General features: G+C 37.9%; 1 protein-coding gene and 1 pseudogene across 1 annotated transcript; one reads left to right on the forward strand and one right to left on the reverse strand.

The window, feature by feature from the left end:
* Positions 1-3,622: 3,622 nt before the first annotated feature.
* LOC111391963 lies at positions 3,623-5,566 on the reverse strand. Its single transcript, XM_023017243.1, has 5 exons — positions 5,257-5,566; positions 4,449-5,131; positions 4,151-4,388; positions 3,887-4,071; positions 3,623-3,787 (listed from the first exon to the last, which is right to left on the reverse strand). The coding sequence occupies exons 1-5, from the start codon at positions 5,564-5,566 to the stop codon at positions 3,623-3,625; spliced, it is 1,581 nt and encodes a 526-aa protein (XP_022873011.1).
* Positions 5,567-7,334: 1,768 nt separating this feature from the next.
* LOC111391964 lies at positions 7,335-15,866 on the forward strand (annotated as a pseudogene).
* The last annotated feature ends 6,335 nt before the right edge of the window (positions 15,867-22,201 follow it).

Below are 22,201 nucleotides of genomic sequence, written 5' to 3' on the forward strand. Positions count from 1 at the left end.
TGAATATTACATTTATAGTTAACTAATGTTGATACCACAAGATGACTTCCTCTCATCTTGTAGCTGAAATGAATATTTTTCCTTTGGAATTGGCTAATCTAATGTATATATGATTAAACATCAAATATACCTGATAAATGCAAAATATAGCACCATCGAATGAACTGAATGCCATACAACAAAAGAATAAATTTCATGAAAAATATTTTTTATGCTTTATTATAAATTTCATAGAATTTTGCCATCGAATGGAGGAGAAAATTATTGCTTAAATGAAGGAATCACCCAACTGTCATATTTGGCTATAGCATATAAGTAGGAATAGACACAAACGTTGGGCAAAGAGGAGAATACTGTAGAAGCACCAACTTTCGCTACAAATATAGATGCATTTTTAGCATGTGGACCATGATAGAATCGAAAGAGAAGATTTGTGACATAAGTGTAATACTTCTCTATCCCTCGAATATTTTGCTTTTCGTTTAGGTTTTCTGTAACTGATTATTGATGGTTAGAAGAGAATTAATGTTGCTTTGCAGATTAATTTTTGATTCATTATTAACTCTAGTTAATATGAATCCTTGTAAATTACTTGCAATTTAGTAATTAATTCTCTAAATACTTATATCTAATATACACAAGAAAAATTATCTTTTTGAGAAATTAATGTTATGTTGGAAAGCGGGTAGAAGTACTTGTTACATAACTATAATAGTGAATTCCCAAAGCTTTGGTTATTAAATAAATTTTGATATCTAATTATACCATTCCCAATCACCATAAAGCTCTCATTATCGTAACTCTTTGTTATTCTCTTGATTTCTTTCCTGTGATTGACATCGGACTTCCGAGAATTATTACTTCAAACGATCTACAATTGGATTGCAACGACAATTTCCTATAATTTCTTTCTTGGTAAGTTCTCACGATTATCGTGCGTAGTGATAGAAAAAATAAATATAAATATTATACCATCCAATGGTGATAGTAATGGAAACATCAATGCGCAACCATAAAATTTAAGGGTTTTAATATGAATGAATGTCATACTTCATATTCTGCAAAATGTTAATTTGAGGGAACTCATTCCAAACATAAGACTGCATCAATTTAAATGCGTTGATGTGAGATCTTGGGGAAGATCAACATGTTATCTAGAACCAACAAGGCTTAAGGCTGAATCAACAATCCTAGTACGTTCAAACACATACAATCACCAATGTCAAATGCAGCAAACTACTTCCGCATAGCTGACGTAGTGGAAGATTATAGGGAGGATGAACAATCACAAAATGAGAAAACTCTCAAAGAAAATTTTATTGAATTCAATAACTGCCGCCTCAAAGGGCTTACAACGCCTTAAATAGAAAAAAAAAACTAGTAAAATTCGGAAAATAGAATAAAATGATATTTTTCCAAAAATAGAAAAATATGAGATAAGTACTAAGATGGAAAATCCTTATCTCCAGAATCATCCTCCAACAAACGGAATATAAATCCGAATTTTATGGAAAAAGATATTGCAAAAACAAAAATTATCATAAATAGCAAAAACGCCTAAACGATGGAGTTTGCCCAAAATTGGCCTTGCGTCAGGGCCGAAGGCTCTAAGTTTTATTCATTGGCTTGATTCCGATCGAATTAGACTAGCAATTCGAAAAACGAACCAACCCGAAGTTATCATGAAATCAAAAAAATATTATTTTGCCTTGTGACGGTCTCATTTCATCATAAACTCTAATCCCTTATACGCTTCATCATTCTCCCCAAGGTGGGAGAAATTCACCCTTGAATTTGACGAGAAAGAAGCTTCATCATCATCAGAATTATCACCACAAAATGGAACCAAATGCTTGATATTGAACACATCAGATGTACAAATATGGCTAGGTAGCTTCAAACGATAAGCATTCGGATTGATCTTCTCAATGACCTCAAATGGACCAATCTTCTTCGCAGTAAGCTTGTTGTATTCATGAGCAGGAACACGATCCTTTGTTAACACCGCCCAAACAAAGTCACCTACCTCAAATTCAACATGTCGATGTTTAAGATCCGCAGCACGCTTATACTCAGTGACAGCAGCCTGCAACTGATCATGAGCCTGTGAATGAACCTGCTGTAATTGCTGAATAAAGTCTTTGGCCTTACCATGCATTTTAACAGAAGTAGAAACTGGAACCAGATCAAGAGGACCACGAGGAACAAGGCCATACACCACATGGAACGGACTAAAACCTATACTTCGGTTAACAGCATGATTGTGACCAAATTCTGCTTGACACAACTTCTGATCCCACGACTTGATGTGATCACTAACCAGGCAATGTAATAAATCACCCAAGGAACGGTTAACAACCTCTGTTTGACCATCTGTCTGAGGGTGATATGCAGTGCTGAAGTCCAACCGTGTATTCACTGATCGCCATAAGCTGCGCCAGAAGTGGCTGAGGAAACGAGTATCCCGATCAGACATAATAGATGTAGGTAGTCCATGCAGGCGATAAACCTCGCGAAAATACAGTAAGGCCACATTGACAGCATCTGTAGTCTTCTTGTTGGGGATAAAATGTACCATCTTTGAAAATCGATCAACCACTATGAAGATCGAATCAAACCCACGTTGAGTCCGGGGGAGTCCTACAACGAAATCCATGCTCACGTCTGTCCAAGGCTGGGTTGGAATAGGCAGGGGCATATACAGGCCGGCATTTGTCACCTTGCCCCTGGCCAAGTGGCAAACTCGACAACGCTTCACAAACTTGCCAACATCTTTGCGTAATGATGGCCAAAAGTAAGAAGCAGCAACAAGCTGCAATGTTCGGTCACGACCCACATGGCCCTCATTATGCAACTCTTGAATGATCTTCAACCTCAAGCTGCCCTCTGGAATACACAACTGATTGCCATGAAAAATAAAACCATCAACCCATGCAAACTCCAACTGCACACCTTCCTGCAACTTCTGAATAACATGGGAAAAGTATGGGTCAGTAGCATATAAATCAGACAAACTGTCAAAACTTGGAACCTCCACTCGCATTTCTGTAAGGAGAGTTTGGTGCCTACTCAATGCATCTGCAATTTTGTTAAGGGCACCTGTCTTGTGCTTGATCACAAAGGTGAACTACTGTAAGTAAGCAATTCAAGAGGCATGTCGAGCAGACACCTTATCCTGAGTACCAAGGTGTCTAAGGGCATCATGATTCGTATACAAAATGAACTCCTTATGGAACAAATAGTGACGCCAATGTCGAACGGCCTAGACTATTGCATAGAACTCCACATCATAAGTACTATACCGAGACTTCAGGCCAGAAAGCTTCTCACTGAAATATGCAACAGGGCGGTTGTTCTGACTCAGCACACCACCAATACCCACTTTTGAAGCATCACAATGTAGCTCAAATGGTTGGGTAAAGTCAGGCAACACCAAAATTAGAGTAGTAGTCAACTTCTACTTAATCAATTGGAAAGACGACTCTGCCTCGTGAGTCCACTAGAACCTACCATCCTTCATGCAATCTGTAATGGTTGCCATGATGCTACTAAAATGTGGTATGAACCTGCGATAGAAGGAAGCAAGGCCATGAAAACTCCGCACCTCAGTGACAGTCTTGGGCTATGGCCACTGACTTATTGCCTCTACTTTAGATGTATCAACTGCTAACCCCGCCTTTGACACCACATAACCCAGGAACACCACACTATCAGTAAGAAATGAACACTTCTTCACTGCAGCATAGAATTTATCCCTGTGAAGAATTGAAAGAACTTCCTGAAGGTGCTAGACATGATCATCATCGTTAGCACTATAAATTAAAATATCATCAAAGTAGACCACAACAAATTTACCGATGAATGGGCGAAGAGCCCGATTCATAACCCGCATGAACGTACTGGGTGCATTTGAGAGGCCGAAGGGCATGATTAACCACTCGTACAATCCTTCCCTCGTCTTAATTGCGATTTTCCACTCATCCCCATGTCTGATCCGAATCTGATGGTACCTACTCTTCAAATCAAGCTTGCTAAACACACAAGCACCGGTAAGCTGGTCCAACAAATCATCTAGGCGGGGAATAGGAAAGCGGTAACGCACTGTAATCTTATTGATCGCCCTACTATCCATGCACATTTTGCCACGTGCCATCCTTCTTCGGCGTGAGAAGAGCAAGAACAGCACAAGGACTAAGACTCTCCCCGATGTGTCCTTTTGCTAGAAGCTCCTCAATTTGCCTACGCAACTCCTCATGCTCAGTGGGGCTCATTCTGTAATGCGCTCGGATAGGCAGGGCAGCACCAGGCACCAAGTCAATCTGATGCTGAATATCCCGCAGTGGTGGTAATCCATCTGGAAGCTCTTCTGGAAAAACTTCATGAAACTCCTACAGCAATGGCTGAACTGCGAGAGGGACTTCATGCTCACTGTCAATCAACTTTCCCACCAGCACATACACTACCCCAGACTCCTCCATCTCTGTCTCGAACTTCTTTTTGGTCAGTAAGTCGGCGTTGTTCCCAACTGTTTGTATTAAACCCTTATTCAGTATTAACACAATTTTCTTTTCCCCAAACAGAAAGCTGTACGTGTTAGTATATCCATCATGCAGTGAGTGCCTCTCAAACGGCCACAACCTCCCTAACAGTAAATGACACGCATCCATCTCCACTACATCACATAAAACCTGATCCTTGTAGGTAGGTCCAATTGAGAAGCTGATTCGAGCACGTTGAGACACTTCTACATCGTTGCCCTTCTTCAGCCAGGCTAATTTGTACGGTTTGGGATGTTTCTCAGTCTGCAAACCCAACTTCTTAACGACCTCCTCAACCACCACATTCTCGCAACTACCAGAATCAATAACAAATTTACATACCTTCCTTCCAACAGTACATGTCGATTGAAAGATATTGTTACGCAACCAATCAGTGTTATTCTCCAAGGGAGTCAGGAAACTCCTCCTCACCACCAGTGCCTGACCCACATCACCAACCACAAACTCTTCCTCTTCTGTTGCTTCTTCTACGCCTTCACCGTCAAATACAGGCGGACCTTCATAATCGTCATTCCCCTCATCAACAAAGAGTCCCCTACGTGGATTTTTGGGGCACTCAGACTGCCTATGGCCTGTAACTCCACATCCAAACAACGAATACCAACCTCAGGACGTGTTGGTTGTTGGACATGATTTGTTCTAGGAGGACCAGATTGAGCAAGATTACCAGGACGTGTCACCTGCTATTGTGGGTTACTAGAAGAACTCCCTGCAATGAAAGGACTAATAGTTTTCCTGGATTGTTGCTTCTCTATCTGTATTGCCCTCTGATGTGCTTCAGAAACTGTCACAGGATCAAAAATATTGAGAGTATCCTGTATTTGGGGACAAAGACCACCCACGTATCGTGACACCAACTGCTCCTCCGTCTCCATCATCTCGTTCCTTGTAACCAACATATAAAAATTCGTGGTATAATCACTAACCGTTTTCTCACCTTGACGCAGATTCTGCAGTTGTTGGTACATGGTCCGCACATAGTTATAAGACAGAAACTGTTTCTTCATATGTTTCTTCAATTTGTCCCACGATGCAAGCTTGGGTTTCCCTATCCTGGATCTCGTCACTTTAGTCTGCTGTCACCACGCTACTACTCGTCCATGAAGTCTCGTCGCAACGAGAGGCACACATTTATCGACAGGAACCTCTTTAAACTCCAAGATCTCCTCCACTGTAGTCACCTAATCCAAGAATTCCTCTGGACTCAACCTACCATGAAATTCTGGAATATCAACCTTAAATCCTGATTCCCAACGTCGGTTGTCCTCCTGACCACCCCTTCTCCTGTGAACTGGCAGATCCAATGGTTGTTCAAGCGGTGCAAACGTATTCTCATCATCGGAATCCTCAAACTGTTGGGTTGCAGGCGCAGGCTGCTGCGGCATAAACGCATCGATCTCTTGCTGATGTAGCTGTGCGATTTCATCACGTCTATGTACCTCCTCTACCGGGGCATCACGGGCTTCAGGACGTCTCCTTGGCGGCATGGTGAAGGAACCATTTCGACTCTGATACCAACTAACGTAGTGAAAGATTATAGGGAAGATGAACAATCACAAAATGAGAAAACTCTCAAAGAAAATTTTATTGAATTCAACAACTGCCGCCTCAAAGGGCTTACAACGCCTTAAATAGAAAAAAAACCTAGCAAAATTCGAAAAATAGAATAAAATGATATTTTTTCAAAAATAGAAAAATATGAGATAACTACTAAGATGGAAAATCCTTATCTTCAGGATTATCCTCCAACAAACGGAATATAAATCCGAATTTTATGGAAAAAGATATTGCAAAAACAAAAATTACCATAAATAACAAAAATGCCTAAACGAGGGCCTAAGCGATGGAGTTTGCCCAAAATTGGCCTTGCATCAGGGCCAAAGGCTCTAAGTTTTATTCATTGGCTTGATTCCGATCAAATTAGACTAACAATTCGAAAAACGAACCAACCCGAAGTTATCATAAAATCAAAAAAAATTATTTTGCCTTGTGACGGTCCCATTTCATTATAAATTTTAATCCCTTATACACTTCATCAATAGCTCTGTTTTGTTATGAAACTATTGCATGATAACCGCAAGTTGACATTCAGGTAACAAAACTTACTCCCACAAACCTAGCACTACAATCACCCCAGTGATGAGGAAATTTTAATGCTAATAATGCAATCTCCCAGTTAGAACTAATACCCCTCGCACCAATTGTCTCCCTTGACCCAAACTCAAATGGAATAAATCAGTCCAAAATGATAATCACACTCCAACAAGGACAAAACAATTCACAATCTGAATTATAATGAAAATCAAAATTAGATTCTTCAAATTTCAGACTTCATATTTAATATTAATAGATAATTAATCAAATTAACCCCTAATTTAGCCTAGCTCCAACAAATTCTTAAATATCAAAATTAATTAGCATTGATACTGCTGCCAATCTTTTCATATAAACCATGTTACATCATAAAAATGTTAAAAAAAATAAAAATAAAAATAAAAAATCCCTTTTAATCTACAGACCTTGTCATATCCTTTTTTGAAACTTAATTGAAGTTTAATGATCCAATTGAGATAAACTAAAACATAGTGACCCAATTAAGATTTCTCAGAAAGTTCAGTGACTATGGATGAAATTTTCCAAATAATAGAATATATATATATATATATATATATATATATATATATATATATAGCCAGGAGGGCAGGAGATGGAAATGATCATTAAACCACCCTCTTCTTCCAATCTCCGCCTACCGCCACCACATTCCTCTCAACCATGGCGGCTATCCTCCTGGTTCTTTTTATTTCTGTCCCAAATTTTGCCAGTGCTGTAAAATCTAATTCATTCACCCCACAAGATAGCATACTTGTTGATTTTGGTGCACCAACTCCACCACCCTCCCCGGCCAAAGGGTGATCTTGAATGATCAAGAAACTAGCAAATATTTAGCCTATGAAGGACTAGATGTTAAGGTTTCTATCAAGTCTGCTGATGTTCCTTCACCGGTTTATCTGTCTGCTAAAATATTTGAATCAATAGCAACATACACTTTTACATGTTATACCAGGCCAGGTTGGCATTGGATTCGACTCTACTTTTTTCCAGTCGAGAACAGCGAGAAGGATTTGAAGAACGCAAAATCTTAGTCAAGACGAATGATTTGGTACTAATCCATGAATTTGAAAACACTGGAAACACAAGCTGGTTTATGAGGAAGTACCTTGTCAATGCGACAACAGAGAGGTATTCTGTAGTATTCCAACCCAGTGCAGACAGTGTGGCTTATGTTAATGGAATAGAATTTGTTTCAGCTCCGTTATCCTTATTGGCGATGTTGGGTCGATGCTTTTCCCCAAGGGAGAGCACCGCGGGCTAGGCCGCAATGCTTACAGACCAAGTATAGGCTGAACATGGGAGGCAATGCTATAACCCCACAACATGATACCCTAGGAAGAACCTGGGAATCTGATCATTCATATATTGATCCAAGTGTTACTGCCTCGAATGCTTCTGTCTCACCGAGTATTATTACATATCCCGAGGGGGGAGTCTCCGTTTATTGCTCCACCGGTGGTTTATGCATCTGCCACTCAAATGGCGGATGCCAATGTTCTAGTACCTAATTTCAATATTACTTGGAGAATGAACATTAACACTTCATTCACGTATCTGGTTCGTTTGCATTTCGCTGATATCGAGAGTATTGACGTTTCTTTGTCACTTTTGCTGTCACAATTTGTGGTATCCTTATGTATTAAAATCAGTCTATGTAATGTTTATTTTTGATGACTAATATGTCAATCATAGCATGGTGTATCCTGTCAACAAGTAAGGCTGAAGTAGGTAGAAGTTGTTGACTAAAAGTATGGCTGAAAACCTTTTGTAATACATATATACTACCAGCCGGGTAGTATGAAAATTGTATCAGAAAATTTGTTATTTTATGATTATCATCTTCTTCCTCTTTGTATTATAAAATATCATTAGAGAGCAAATCTGTGAATGATCTCTATTTCAATGTATTCATCAATGGAAAGCCTGCGATTACCAGGCTGGACATGACCACTGTGGCAGATGTCTTGATAGCAGCTTATTATACGGATTTTGTGATGAATTCTTCTATGGTAGATAATGCCAACACAATAACTGTTCAGGTTGGACCGATGAACGAAAATACTGGTACAAGAAATGCACTTCTCAATGGTCTTGAGGTTTTCAGAATGAACAATTCTGTTGGTAGCCTGGATGGAGAATATGGTGTTGATTGGATATTGGCTGATGGGCCAGGCCGGGGTACGGTAGCTGCTGCTGGATATGCAATGATGTTTGGAGCATTTGTCAGTTTAGGTGCAATGGCTGTTAAGTGGAAGAAAAGACCACAAGATTTGCAGCAGAATCATTGCTTTTTGTCTTGGTTACTTCGACTTCACGCTGGAGACGCGAGCTTTACGTCAAACAGCAAGACTTCTCTAGGTTCTCGTAAAAGCCAATTTTTCTCCTCTACTTCAGGATTAGGCCGATACTTTTATTTAGCAGAGTTGCAGGAGGCAACCAAGAACTGGGATCCAAATGCAATAATTGGTGTTGATGGCTTTGGCAATGTCTATATAGGAGAAATTCATGATGGAATGAAGGTGGCCATTAAACGAGGCAATCCACAGTCTGAGCAAGGTATTAATGAGTTCCAGACGGATATTCAGATGTTGTCCAAGCTTAGACATCGCCATTTGGTATCGTTGATTGGATATTGTGATCAAAACTTAGAGATGATACTGGTTTAGAAGTACATGTCCAATGGACCTTTTCGTGACCATATTTATGGGAAGGATTTGCCACCCCTATCTTGGAAGCAAAGGCTTGAAATATGTACCGGGCCTGCTCGCGGGCTTCATTACCTGCATAGTGGCACAGCTCAAGGCATCATTCATGGCGTTGTCAAGACCACCAATATCTTGTTGGACGAAGATTTCACAGGAAAGATGGTGCAACAGGTGACGAGCAAAATCACGTGAGCATGGCTGTTAAAGGAAGCTTCGGGTACCTCAACCCCGAGTACTTCAAGAAACAACAGCTCAAAAATAAGTCTTAGGTGTACTCATTTGGAGTCTGTTGGAGAAAATTCACCGGATTGGAGTAGAAATCACTAAATATGAACTGAAAACGCCAATAACAAGATAATCACAAACTTGTATCAATGAATGACTTGAACACGATATCGTTGTCCTCAAACGATATTTGCCCCTTCTTCTATGAATTTGAGATGCTTCGAAGGTTGTTGGCAAATGGTTTGTAGGATTATAACAAGCCTTGCAAGGATTTAAACACCAAAGCACAAGTGCAATTCCTAGAAAACTTGAAGAACACAACGAATGAATATGAATATGGCTTTTAAAGACTTTGATCTTTGATTTTAGAAGTAATATGGAACCTTGATGTTTTTGTAATGTGTTTGCCTTCAATATGGATCCAATATATATAGGCGTACATCACATTCACGAAATGGTACCAAACTTTATGTCAAAAGTCACCAAATTTGAATTTAAAACGGGAGAAAACGGCCTCCAACAATCAAATAATTGTACCATGCGACGGTTTGCCCATGCCGAGACCAAGGTCTCGGCATAAGGCTATAGCCATGCGGTCACATGGACCATTTTTTTTTTTATTAATATTGTTGTTGTTGATTTTGAACAACATTATTACAGCATTCCCCCACTTGTTCAAAATTAACAAGTCTCATATTCATAATATATGATACTTATGCATAAGGATTAGATATCTTTCGATTTGAATCTAACCATAGTGTAATTCAAACAAAGTATAGCCGGAATCAAAGGTAGCGTGTAGCTTTGAACCAGTTATTCCATATGACAATATAGGTAAGAACACACACACGAGTACCACGTGTTCTCAAGTTCCTCATAACTCGCTTAGCGCTTTTATAGCCTTGCGCTTATCTTTTTTAACAATCTTTTAAGAGAGAAACTCCAATTCTCTATTAAAGCGGCACCACCTTGAATATTATTTAGGTGAAGTTCTTCCAGGACCTTTGTTACCTTTAGGGGTACTTGTGTTTTTGTACTAAACTTCGTTAAGAGCTTAAAGCTCATCCCTCATTTCAGTAACAACCAGCATTAATTTAATTAGGATAGAATTATTGCGGATTTTTTAATAATCCTGCAACTATTCACATATCGAATGACTTGTTGTTATCTTTTGAACCCGTAATTACCTTTTGAGTAATGACAGGTAGGGTTCCTGTCATTGGTGAACCTTTTTAGTTAAGGAGTTTCAACTCCGTCCTACTTGAAGTATATGCTACTAAATTTCTGTTTAGAGGTTTAGTCAAAGGATCTGCCAAATTCTCAATTGACCTTACATAATTTAGAAAAATTATTTCATCCTTGATTAACTTCCTTATATAGTCATGTCTAAGACTCATGTGTCTAGACTTTTCGTTGTATACCTCGTTGTATGCTTTCGCTAATATGGCTTGACTATCACATATGATAGGTATTGAAGAAATATTCTTCGATCCTAAAGGTATCTCATAAAAGAGATTCTTAAGCCACTCAGCTTCTTTCCTGGTATCCGATAGGGCTATAAATTCTGATTCCATAGTCGAGTGTGTTATGCATGTTTGTTTTTTTGATTTCCAAGAAATAGCACCTCCTCCTAGAGTGAATACCCAACCTGAGATGGATTTACTTTCACCCGTGCTAGATATCCAACTAGTTTCGGTAAATCCTTCCAATATTGCCAGGAAGTTAGTATATTGCAAGCCTAAGTTCTTGATTTTTTTTAAGTATCCAAGAACTCTCCCAATGGCCCTCCAATGATTTTTGCTTGGATTGCTAGTAAATCTACTAAGTTTACTAATAGCATATGCTATATCCGGTCTTGTGCTCTGAACTGCATACATAAGACTTTCAATAGTACTAGAATATTCTAATTGAGCAATCGCCCTTCCATCATTCTTTACAAGTTTTAAACTTGGATCAACAGGGGTACTATATTCTTTTATGTTCAAGTGTTTGAACTTGTTTATCACATTCTCAATATAATGTGATTGACTTAGGTGATAACCCCCAATAATCTTTGTGACTTTGATACCTAAAATAATATCCACTTGACCAAGATCATTCATCTTGAATGTGGAAGAAAGAAACCTCTTTATTTCTTCTATACCGTTCATGTGATTACTCATAATTAACATGTCTTCAACATATAAATATATAAATGTAACATAATCATGATACACTTTAGAATATAAACATCTATCTATGCCATTATGTTTAAATCCAAATGATGTTATAGCTAAGTCAAACTTCTCATGCCATTTCTTAGGTATCTGCTTCAAACCATATAAGGATTTTACTAACTTGCATACCTTATGTTTATTTCCAAGTAGAATGAACCCTTTGGGTTGCTCCATATAGACCTCCTCATCGAGATCCCCATTTAAGAATGTCGTTTTGACATCCATTTGATAAACATGCAAGTTATATATTGAGGCCAATGCGAATAATATCATATTCGATGTTATTCTCGCTACCAGTGCATAAGTGTCAAAATAGTCGATTCATTCCTTTTATCGATATCCTTTAGCTACTAATCTAACTTTGAAAGTATTTAGAGAGCCATCAATATTATATTTCCTCCTAAATACCCATTTACATCCAATAGGTTTGGATCCCGGTGGTAGATCGACAAGTTCTCAAATTTTATTAGACATTATCGAATCAATTTCATCTTTAATTGCATCTTTCCCAAAAATGTTATCACGAGAAGTCATAGCTTCTTTATTGGTTTTAGATCCAGTTTCCATTTGTAGAACAACAGGAATTGTTCTTATAACATTCAATGCATTTCCTTCTACTAAGTTAAAGGAGATAAGTTGAGAATCAATTTCATTCGGTCCTAAAGACTTCTCAACTCGAGTCTTGCTTCTTCGTGGTTCACTAGACTTATTAACATCTTTAGAAGACATTTCATCAAGTGTTCAACTTGAGCTAGGGATGTTTTCAATAGTTTCCTTTAATTCATTATCCGATGATAATAAATCTTCAACGAACTCTACATCACTTGATTCGATAATCACACTAGTCTCCAAGTTTAGCAATCTATAAAATTTGCTATTATTAGTATATCCAACAAAAGCACATTTAATGCCTCTTGAACCCAATTTGGTCTTATTAGGATTTGTGTTCTTGCAATAAGCAAGGCACCCCACACTTTGAAGTATTCAATGTTCGATTTTCTTCCTTTCCACAATTCATAAGGAGAAACCTTTGTATGTTTAGAAGAAATCGTATTAAGTATCATATGTGCACTTAATAAAGTTTCACCTCATAAATTAAACGGCAACTTAGCATTTATAAGCATAGCATTAATCATTTCTAATAAGGTTCTATTCTTCCTTTTAGCCAAACCATTTTGTTCGAGTGTCTTAGATGCAGAACATTGGTAAATTATACCATGTTGTTCACAATATAAATTAAATTCATTAGAAAAGTATTCACTACCTCTATCACTTCTTAAGGTCTTTATTTTCTTATTTAAGTAATTTTCAACTTCATTTTTATAAGTTTTAAACAAATCAAAGGCCTCATATTTATGTTTCATCAAATAAACATAAGTATATCTTGAGCAATCATCAATAAATGTTACGAAATATCTATTTCCACCTCTTGTTAGTATGCCATTCAATTTACATATATTAGAATGAATTAATTCTAATATTCAAGAAGCCCTCTTAACGCTTTGATAAGGCTTTTTAACCATTTTTGCTTCTACATGTGTTTTGCATTTAATGGCATCATTTTCATCATATGAAATTAAGTCACAATTTCTCATGCGTTTCATGGTACTTTTACCTATGTGACCTAATCTAGTAAGTCATAAAGAAAATAAATCAATCATGTAAGCAAAATCAACTTTATTTATTTCATTGTCAATAGTACAAAGTTTGACCATTCCTTCACTTGAATAGCATTTTTCAACAAATTTTTTGTTAAGTGATAATACAAGTTTACTGGACTTAAAGACACTTTTAATGCCCGATTTTCCCAAAAAATTTCCACTCACTAAGTTCATATTCATATCCAGAACATGTAGTACATTTGTGAGAGTAACATTTTTCCCAGAAGTGAAGATAATTTCTACACTTCCTTTTCCAATTACTTTGGACCGCACCTCGTTACTCATTTAGATCTCTTGGTCTTCATCCACTTCATTGTATATTTTGAACAAAGATTTGTCATATTATACCACTAGTCGGGAACCTTTCCCTTAATTGCATTTATTTTGCTCACAGTGTTCACAATCTTGTCTTATTGGATGGAATTCACTTTACCCTCGAAGTTGTTGTGTTTCCGGTGTCTACAATCTTTTGCGTAGTGTCCAGATTTTTCACAAACAAAGCATCCTCTTTTGGTCTTCTTCTTGAACTTATTAAGGTTCCTTAAAGGCTTCCTTTTGTTGGATTTTGTTGACAGTTCGAAATTTTCTACAGCATTTACTTTGGAAGTGCCCTCATGAGAATCACTTTTATCATGTATTCTCGACTCTTCCTCAATCCGAAGATGTTTTTGCAGTTGTTCCCAAGAATAATCTTCGAAACTATACATTATCTTCTTTCGATATCCTTTCCAAGTTCCGGGAAGTTTGGCAATTATAGCCCTCACTTGAAAGGTCTTCAGTAATTCAATTTTTACCGCCTTCAACTTTTTGACAATTACTTGCATTTCATGTATTTGGGGAAAAAGGGGAATATTATCTAAAAATTTAAAATTGAAGTACTTAGAAATTAAAAATTTCTTTGTACCTTCTTCCGCTTTATACTTATTTTCGAGCGCATCCCAAATTTCCTTTGTTGAAATTGTGTTTGTATATAAGTCATATAAACGATTCGATAATGCGTTGAGAATGTGACCGCAGCATATTAACTCATCTTCTTGGTGCTTTTGTCTTTCATTCCTTATCACTTCGGTTTCTCCATTTGTTGGTTCCAGTAGTAGCGCCAATTTCGGATTTAGAATGTAGAAGATCTTTAGTGCAGTGAGAAGAAACTTCAATTTGTCTTTCCATCGAGTGTAGTTCGTTCCATCAAAACGATCTAACCGTACCAAGTCTTGATTCATGAGTTTGATTATCGTTAACGTTGTCTCGCTTTCCATTGCAAAAATATTGCTTGAAATTGTTGGAGAAAATTCACCGGATTGGAGTAGAGATCACTAAATATGAACCGGAAATGCCAATAAGAAGATAATCACGAATCTGTATCAATGAATGGCTTGAATACGATATCGTTGTCCTCAAAAAATATTTGCCCCTTCTCCTATGAATTTGAGATGGTTCGAAAGTTGTTGGCAAATGGTTTGCAGGATTATAACAAGCCTTTCAAGGATTTAAACAACAAAGTACAAGTGCAAATCCTAGAAAACTTGAAGAACACAAAGAATGAATATGAATATGGCTTTTAAAGACTTTGATCTTTGATTTTGGAAGTAATATGGAACCTTGTTATTTTTGTAATGTGTTTGCCTTCAACATGGATCTAATATATATAGGCATACACCACATTCAAGAAATGGTACCAAACTTTAAGCCAAAAGTCACCAAATTTGAATTTACAATGGGAGAAAATGGCCTCCAATTACCAAATAATTGTACTATGCGATCACATAGTACAAACCCATGCAGTCGCATGGCCGCGGCATGGGCAAACCATGCGACCACATGGCCATATGCCATGTGGTTGCATGGACCAATTTTTTTTTTTAATATTGTTGTTGTTGATTTTGAATAACATTATCACAGGAGAGTCGTCTTATACGAGGTCTTATGTGCTCGTCCTGCTCCTGCTATCAACCCTGCATTGCCAAGAGAGCAAGTCAACTTGGCAGAATGGGCAATGCAATGGAAGCGAAAAGATTTATTAAGAAAAATCATCAATCCCACACTAATCAGCACATCAAACCCAACTCTATGAAGAAATACGCAGAAAGTGCAGAGAAATGTTTGGCTGAATATGGGGTCGACAGGCCTAGTATGGGAGACGTGTTGTGGAACTCGGAGTACGCTTTGCAGCTTCAAGAAGCCTCATCCCAAGGAATGAATGATGAAGAAAATGAGGCATTAGCCACCACGGCCTCTCCTCCTATAGTGTCTCCAGCAGCTTCTACTGCAGACAGTGAGCCCCTTTCTCAACCCGTGGAAAGTAACAACTCTGCTGAAGTACAAGTCATTGGTGATCACTCGGGAACGACAATTTTTGCACAATTTGCCTCGCTTAGTGGGCAATAATCAAACATTTGATTAAATGATTGAGCAAAAATCAAGACGGTACATATACAATTACCATATTAGAGTTTTATGTATTCATTGCATCAAGTAGCTATGGTATATCTGCGATTTCTTCTATATGAATTTGTTGATTGTTCGTCCAAATCCCGCAAGCGTACGGGTTCATTGTACAAGTAATAATTGTAATGAAAGAGTTATCGTCCCACAGGAAATAAGGTCTAATTTCAGTGTATTCGATATAATTAAATTCGTGTGATTAACTAAAAGTTGATGTTTATTTGAATAACTAATTAAGTTCTATAACTAAAAATTGCAAAATTGATGAGAATTTGTTTTAGAATTTAGATGAGTGAATGTATTGGATTTTCGACGCCACTGATCAACTTTTAGTTCTAATTCTCAACCTATGACAATTATCTCAACTCATGCAATCGCGACAATCGATAATTTCACTTTTATTTTTTATTCTTTCCCAAGATATAATAAGTCTATGATTACCACTAGACGATCCTATTCCTAGTCCAAATTCATATGGCAAACACGCATTGATGTATAGGATTATCACACATGATCACACGCGTCACAAATATTATTCCAAACATTCATTGTCCATGCGTTCCAATAACAGTGTTCTACCTACTGTGAGTTTTTCAACACTACGAATAAGCAATTTATTGTCCTAATGGTGCGCAAACATTAAAACAATATGGATACGTATATTAAAGAAACCACAACACAAAATTAAGATAAAAACATAAGGTCTTGAATTAAAAACTAAGAGTCAATCAGTTTTGTCATCCATCCAATACAAAGATATTTAGCCTAGCATATTAATGTAGAAAAAATAGGAAAAATAAAAGAACAACATCACCCGAATCATTAAAGTATGAAAAGAACTTGAAATCCTTCACTTTGTGCCTTCAATTCTAAATCTAAGTGATGAAGTCTTGTTCTTCAATGTATATCCCGCCCTCTTTTTCCTCTTTGTCGACTTCCAAGATGATAAAAATTAGGTTCTCCCATGTTTTAACTGACTTTTGGTATAAATATGATGCTAAAAATTTCAAACCAAGACTTTTCAAAATAAAATAAGGAAACAAAATTTTTTTGTCGGAAATTTGGTACGTACGCATAGTAGCCTCAATTGAACTTCGGAAGTTCAATTTTCCAACCGTGCGTACACAAGGCCTGCAGGCTCATGCGTACGCATAGTTCAATTATTTTAGGAGTCAATTTGCAATTTGGTCCCTAAACATTCTAAAGTGTGTGTTTTAGTCCTTTTCTAAATTTTCTTGTCCCATTAGCTTCTCTTCAACTCCAATTGACTCTTGGTGTTCTCAACTCATCGTTCTTTAGTCCAATTCAACTTTTGGATTATTACATTTTAGTCCCCAAATTTTACCCTTGATGTAATTGAGTCGTTTTTTCCCGCTTATTTTCTTTATTCTCGTATCTTCCATTGATTGTAACCTACACACAATATATACATAGGATTAAGTCATATTTCATCAAATTCATCAACAAATACTCAATTTTGATGGCCTAACTAAGTGTATAAAATATACTTATCAAACTCCCCCAAACTTGAACATTTGTTTGCCCTCAAACAATTTATAGCCCAATCCAATTAAACTTTGGTTAGATGGTATGCTGTTAGTCTCAGGATTGGATAATTGTGTCATTACTCTGAAAAGTGTCCAAATTACACATTTGAAATTAATCTCTCCTTATTCAATGTGAAACTTAAAGTGTGTGTGTGAATATTCATGTAAACATCACAACACTAATAACCGGTTTGATTCCCAACCTGCAGTAGTCAATTATTTCCTTTCCTCACTCGTAAAATACACACCCCCAAACTTATGTTTTTTACTCACTTTTCCCGAGGTATGCATTAAGGTTGACTTTTAACTAATTCTAATCTTTACCCTCTCTCATTCGGATAGATCTTAGCTAATATAGATTCACATCTCGACTAATAAGAATTCTCCCATACTTTTGAAACCGAACCCCTAACTCGAGGTTTTCGTCTCAATTCATCTTATTGGCTTTAGATAATCCATACAATCATTTCACACGTGGAATCCTTACTTATCTCAATGTTTCTCTATACTAGTTTAATCATTTCCAAATTCTCCTAAAAGAGGTTTTATGGCCTTATTTATTTGTGTTCGTTCGGGTTTGAATCAACTATGTTCAACTTTGTCCTTATACAAACCAAGTCATCAACTCATAATGCAGAACGTGAATATCATGTTCAATAGAGATCAAGTTTCACATCAGTAAGTGTCAACTAATTCAACATATAATTCTTCCACAGTTTTTAGTTAATTACACAGTTCCAATAAATGCATCATTGCTAGCAAGGCCATCCAACCCCCACAAGCACACAAAAGTTAAAAACAAATATTTAAAAAAAAAAAAACACACCAATCATGCAAAAAGAAGTAAACATGAAGATAAAAGATTAAATTACCCCCAAACTTAACAGGTGCATTGTTCTCAATGTACCAAAATAGGGAATAAAATGCAAAAAGAAGGGCGTGAAAAGAACTGAGAACTCCCCTGATCAATCGGAAGGTGGCGATAGAGGTAGACGGGAAAGAATCTCTCTCATCAAAGCAAATTGCTGGCTCATCTCGATTTGCATATTATGGACCATTTCGTATGTTTGATCAGCCCGGAATTGCATGCCATCCATCATTCCAGTATAACGGTCCAACCTCCCAATTAGCCTATCAGTACATCGACGTAAATCAGAGACATCTTCTTGAGTCCTGCTCGCGCTGGCTCGTATAATCCCAATGTCAGTTTGCATATTTTGTACCCGTAAATCCAAGGCTGTAAATGACTGCTGCAACTGTTGAACATCCCTATTCAGCCCGGTCATTGTCGCAAACATCTGTCACAGTACGGGGGTGTCAACTGGTGGCTCATGTTGCGAGGCCGGGTCGATGTCAACGTCATTCCTATGGCATGCCTCGTCCTGGTTATCTCGTCGTCCTTGTTTGTATTGATTGACTTTTCTCCAAGAGTTTTGGGCGAAGAGAATGTTGATTGGGGCAACAGGAATTATTGCCTGCTCAGCTGATAGGAGCTGCACTCCGTAAGCCCTGCATATTCCATAGATAAGGCTTGGAAATATGAGTGTGTGTCGTGGGTTTTCTTCAGCAGCACGGGCACAAATCAAATTATAGATGTGAGTGCCCAAGTCAAATTTGAGCCCTCTAGCTAGATGGTAGAGCAAAGCGGCTTTAGTGTGATCGAACTTGTAACGATGCTTGGAGGGGTCTACATTACGGCAAACAAACATCATCAGAATCATGAGGGACTCAGTTAAATGATAGGAGCTGCACTCCGTAAGCCCTGCATATTCCATAGATAAGGCTTGGAAATATGAGTGTGTGTCGTGGGTTTTCTTCAGCAGCACGGGCACAAATCAAATTATAGATGTGAGTGCCCAAGTCAAATTTGAGGCCTCTAGCTAGATGGTAGAGCAAAGCGGCTTTAGTGTGATCGAACTTGTAACGATGCTTGGAGGGGTCTACATTACGGCAAACAAACATCATCAGAATCATGAGGGACTCAGTTAAATTACTGTATAAGAAATTTGATCGACGAAGTGGCTAGGCATATGCTCTTCCATATAAAACATGTGCTAACTCTAGCCAATTCTGCTCAGGTGGTATCGGGATGATTCCCTCAATTCAAGATATTCATCAATGACCTCAGGTGTGAACATTAACCATTTATCCTGCACCTAGGTTCAGTGCTAATGATCAGTCCCAGGCTCGTCGATGGAGAAGTTAAAATTTGTGTAGAACTCTTGAACAAGTGTAGGATAAATAGCAAATGGTTTAGCTATCACCTTTTCCCAGCCCGCACGGTGAATTAATGTCTCAATTTCAAACCCCGAGAAATCTTCCAATACCATTTCCCGCTCGGGTAAAACAGTTCATTTGGCGACTACTTGCTCAAATCAAAGCTTATGCTCTGGGCTTAGAAATCTTCGCAAGCCACCTTCATCAATTCGAGAGCGGCCCAGGTTGGATGAAGAAGAGGCTTTGCCTTTTCCTTTTGAAGTGGAGGGAGCGTCGTATGTGCGTTTGGGAAGCATTCCTGCAAAAGTCACAAAATAAGTAACATGAGATAGATGAACGAGATAATTGTTATCAAGAGAATACCAAGAGTACCAAACGAAGAGCAAAGTGTGGTGCTATGTATAGGGAAGAACACAGGTAGTGCAGTGGAAGGGATAGTAAGTACAACTTGTTGTTTCCCTTCAATTTCAAGTTATACATTAAAGTGGATGCAAGCAGGTAAAAGGTGTCATTAAATTGTGTAAATCCCAAGTGTTGTGCAAAAATTCAAGCTAAAATGTAGACAAATGAATCTTTGGGACAATTAAGCAAACACCTTGTGGGCAATGTTGTAGCAAGAATGCCCATATGCCTATTTAAGTGATGAATCTACCATTTTTTACATCAAATTAAACAAAATCCACCATCTACCTAAGCCCAACCTCCACAATAATCAATAAAGTCCATCAAATTGCCCGCAAATTGGAAAAAAATAAATTTGCAACCCAAGAGTTTTCAAAATGAAGCATATTACCTTCAAGTTCTTAGCAATTGAAGGTGCTTGAGTGGATGATGTTGATGTACAAGGTACTCTAATGTAACCAAGTTGTAATGCCCAAGTGAAGAGATGAAGAAATCTGGGGGGGGGGGGGGGGGGGCCCATTAAAAAAGCAAGTCATAGTACACTTGATGGTCCTTCATGTTGTTGAGTTACATTCCATTCATTTGAATTTGACTTGTGCAATCAAGACAAAGGTTTTGGTTTGATATGTGTTGGCACTCCGTATCTTTGTACTTATGATATATGGGCTGATAGTAGATAGCTATAGATATGTAATGTCTATAATTAGGGTACAATTATTTGTTTCCTTCTTAGTTAGCTGTGATTACTGTACTAGCTGACTGATAGTAGATAGTTGTTGAATTTATTTATTTATTTATTTTAACTGACTCTCCGCACCCACCCCCGACTGAATTCTTTACATAACACATTTTAGGAATATGTAAAACGACTGTGACATAGAAGTTCAACGCCAATCCCGAAAGGTTCGTTTTGGTTTAAACCGAACCCGGCCACTCATGTTCCACTCCCAACCTAATACCTTTACACCATTATGATCGAAAAATGTGCAAATGATGCGGGAATCAATAGATTATAAGCAAGTCATTCTTGTACCCAAAATTACACGTTTCAGCCTCGATGACCGTAACATCTCGTTTTTTATCTAGATATTCATGATGCCCTCCAATTGCACGTCTGCAATGATTGAACTCCCCTAAACTTGTGCAAAACAAATATGAAATTGCGTGACCTGTGCATTGACTCAACAACTAAGTAATGAATGGATGACACCTAATCTATCTAACATACCCAAGCAATAAAGAGAACATAAAAATCCTAATCTAATGCAACAAAGTGGAATAAATAAAAGGAAAGAGAATTGGGTTGCCTCCCAATAAGCGCTATTTTTATAGTTTATAGCTCAACTTTGTTGCTCAGGCTACTCTGCACTATTAAGAGGTACGGTCGTCTTCTCATTGGTGTAGTCACCTCCCCAATAGGCTTTCAACCGTTGTCCATTCACTTTAAACCTCCTCTGTTCATCCTGAGATACTACTTCTACAGCACCATGTGGGAGCACGGCTACCACTGTGAAAGGACCTGACCACCTAGACTTTAGCTTTCCAGAAAAGAGTTTGAGACATGAATTGAACATCAATACTTGCTGGCCTACTTTAAAATCATTCTTTCTTATATGTCTGTCGTGTTATCTCTTGGTTTTCTCCTTGTAAATCTTTGCGTTCTCATATGAATCCAAACAAAATTTCTCTAGCTCATGGAGTTGTAGAACCCTCTTTTCTCCTGCCACCCTCATATTGAAATTGAGCAAGTGAGTTTCCCAATAAGCCTTATGCTCTAACTCAACGGGCAGATGATAGGCCTTTCCAAACACCAGTTGATATGGAGACGTGCCAATTGGAGTCTTAAACATTGTTCTATAAGCCCAAAGTGCATCGTCTAGCTTCTTAGCCCAATCCTTGCGAAAGGCATTGACTGTAGCTTCGAGAATCTTCTTTAACTCTCTGTTGGAGATTTCCACTTGCCCACTAGTCTGAGGATGGTACAGAGTCGAGACACGGTGTTTTACTCCATATTTGGCCAACAGCGATGCAAATAATCGATTACAGAAATACTTTCCACCATCACTAATAATTGCCCTCGGAGTGCCTATCGAGTGAAAATGTTCTTCTTCA

The sequence above is a fragment of the Olea europaea genome, unplaced genomic scaffold, assembly GCF_002742605.1.
Source record: "Olea europaea var. sylvestris unplaced genomic scaffold, O_europaea_v1 scaffold864, whole genome shotgun sequence".
Taxonomy (NCBI): Eukaryota; Viridiplantae; Streptophyta; class Magnoliopsida; order Lamiales; family Oleaceae; genus Olea; species Olea europaea.

Coding starts and splice junctions, on each gene's coding strand:
- LOC111391963 (XM_023017243.1), bottom strand. CDS start 5,566: ATGAAGAAACAGTTTCTGTCTTATAACTATGTGCGGACCATGTACCAA. Junction 5,132..5,256: donor CATTGCAGGGAGTTCTTCTA/GTAACCCACAAT, acceptor GTGGAGTTACAG/GCCATAGGCAGTCTGAGTGC. Junction 3,788..3,886: donor CACCCAGTACGTTCATGCGG/GTTATGAATCGG, acceptor GATCATGTCTAG/CACCTTCAGGAAGTTCTTTC.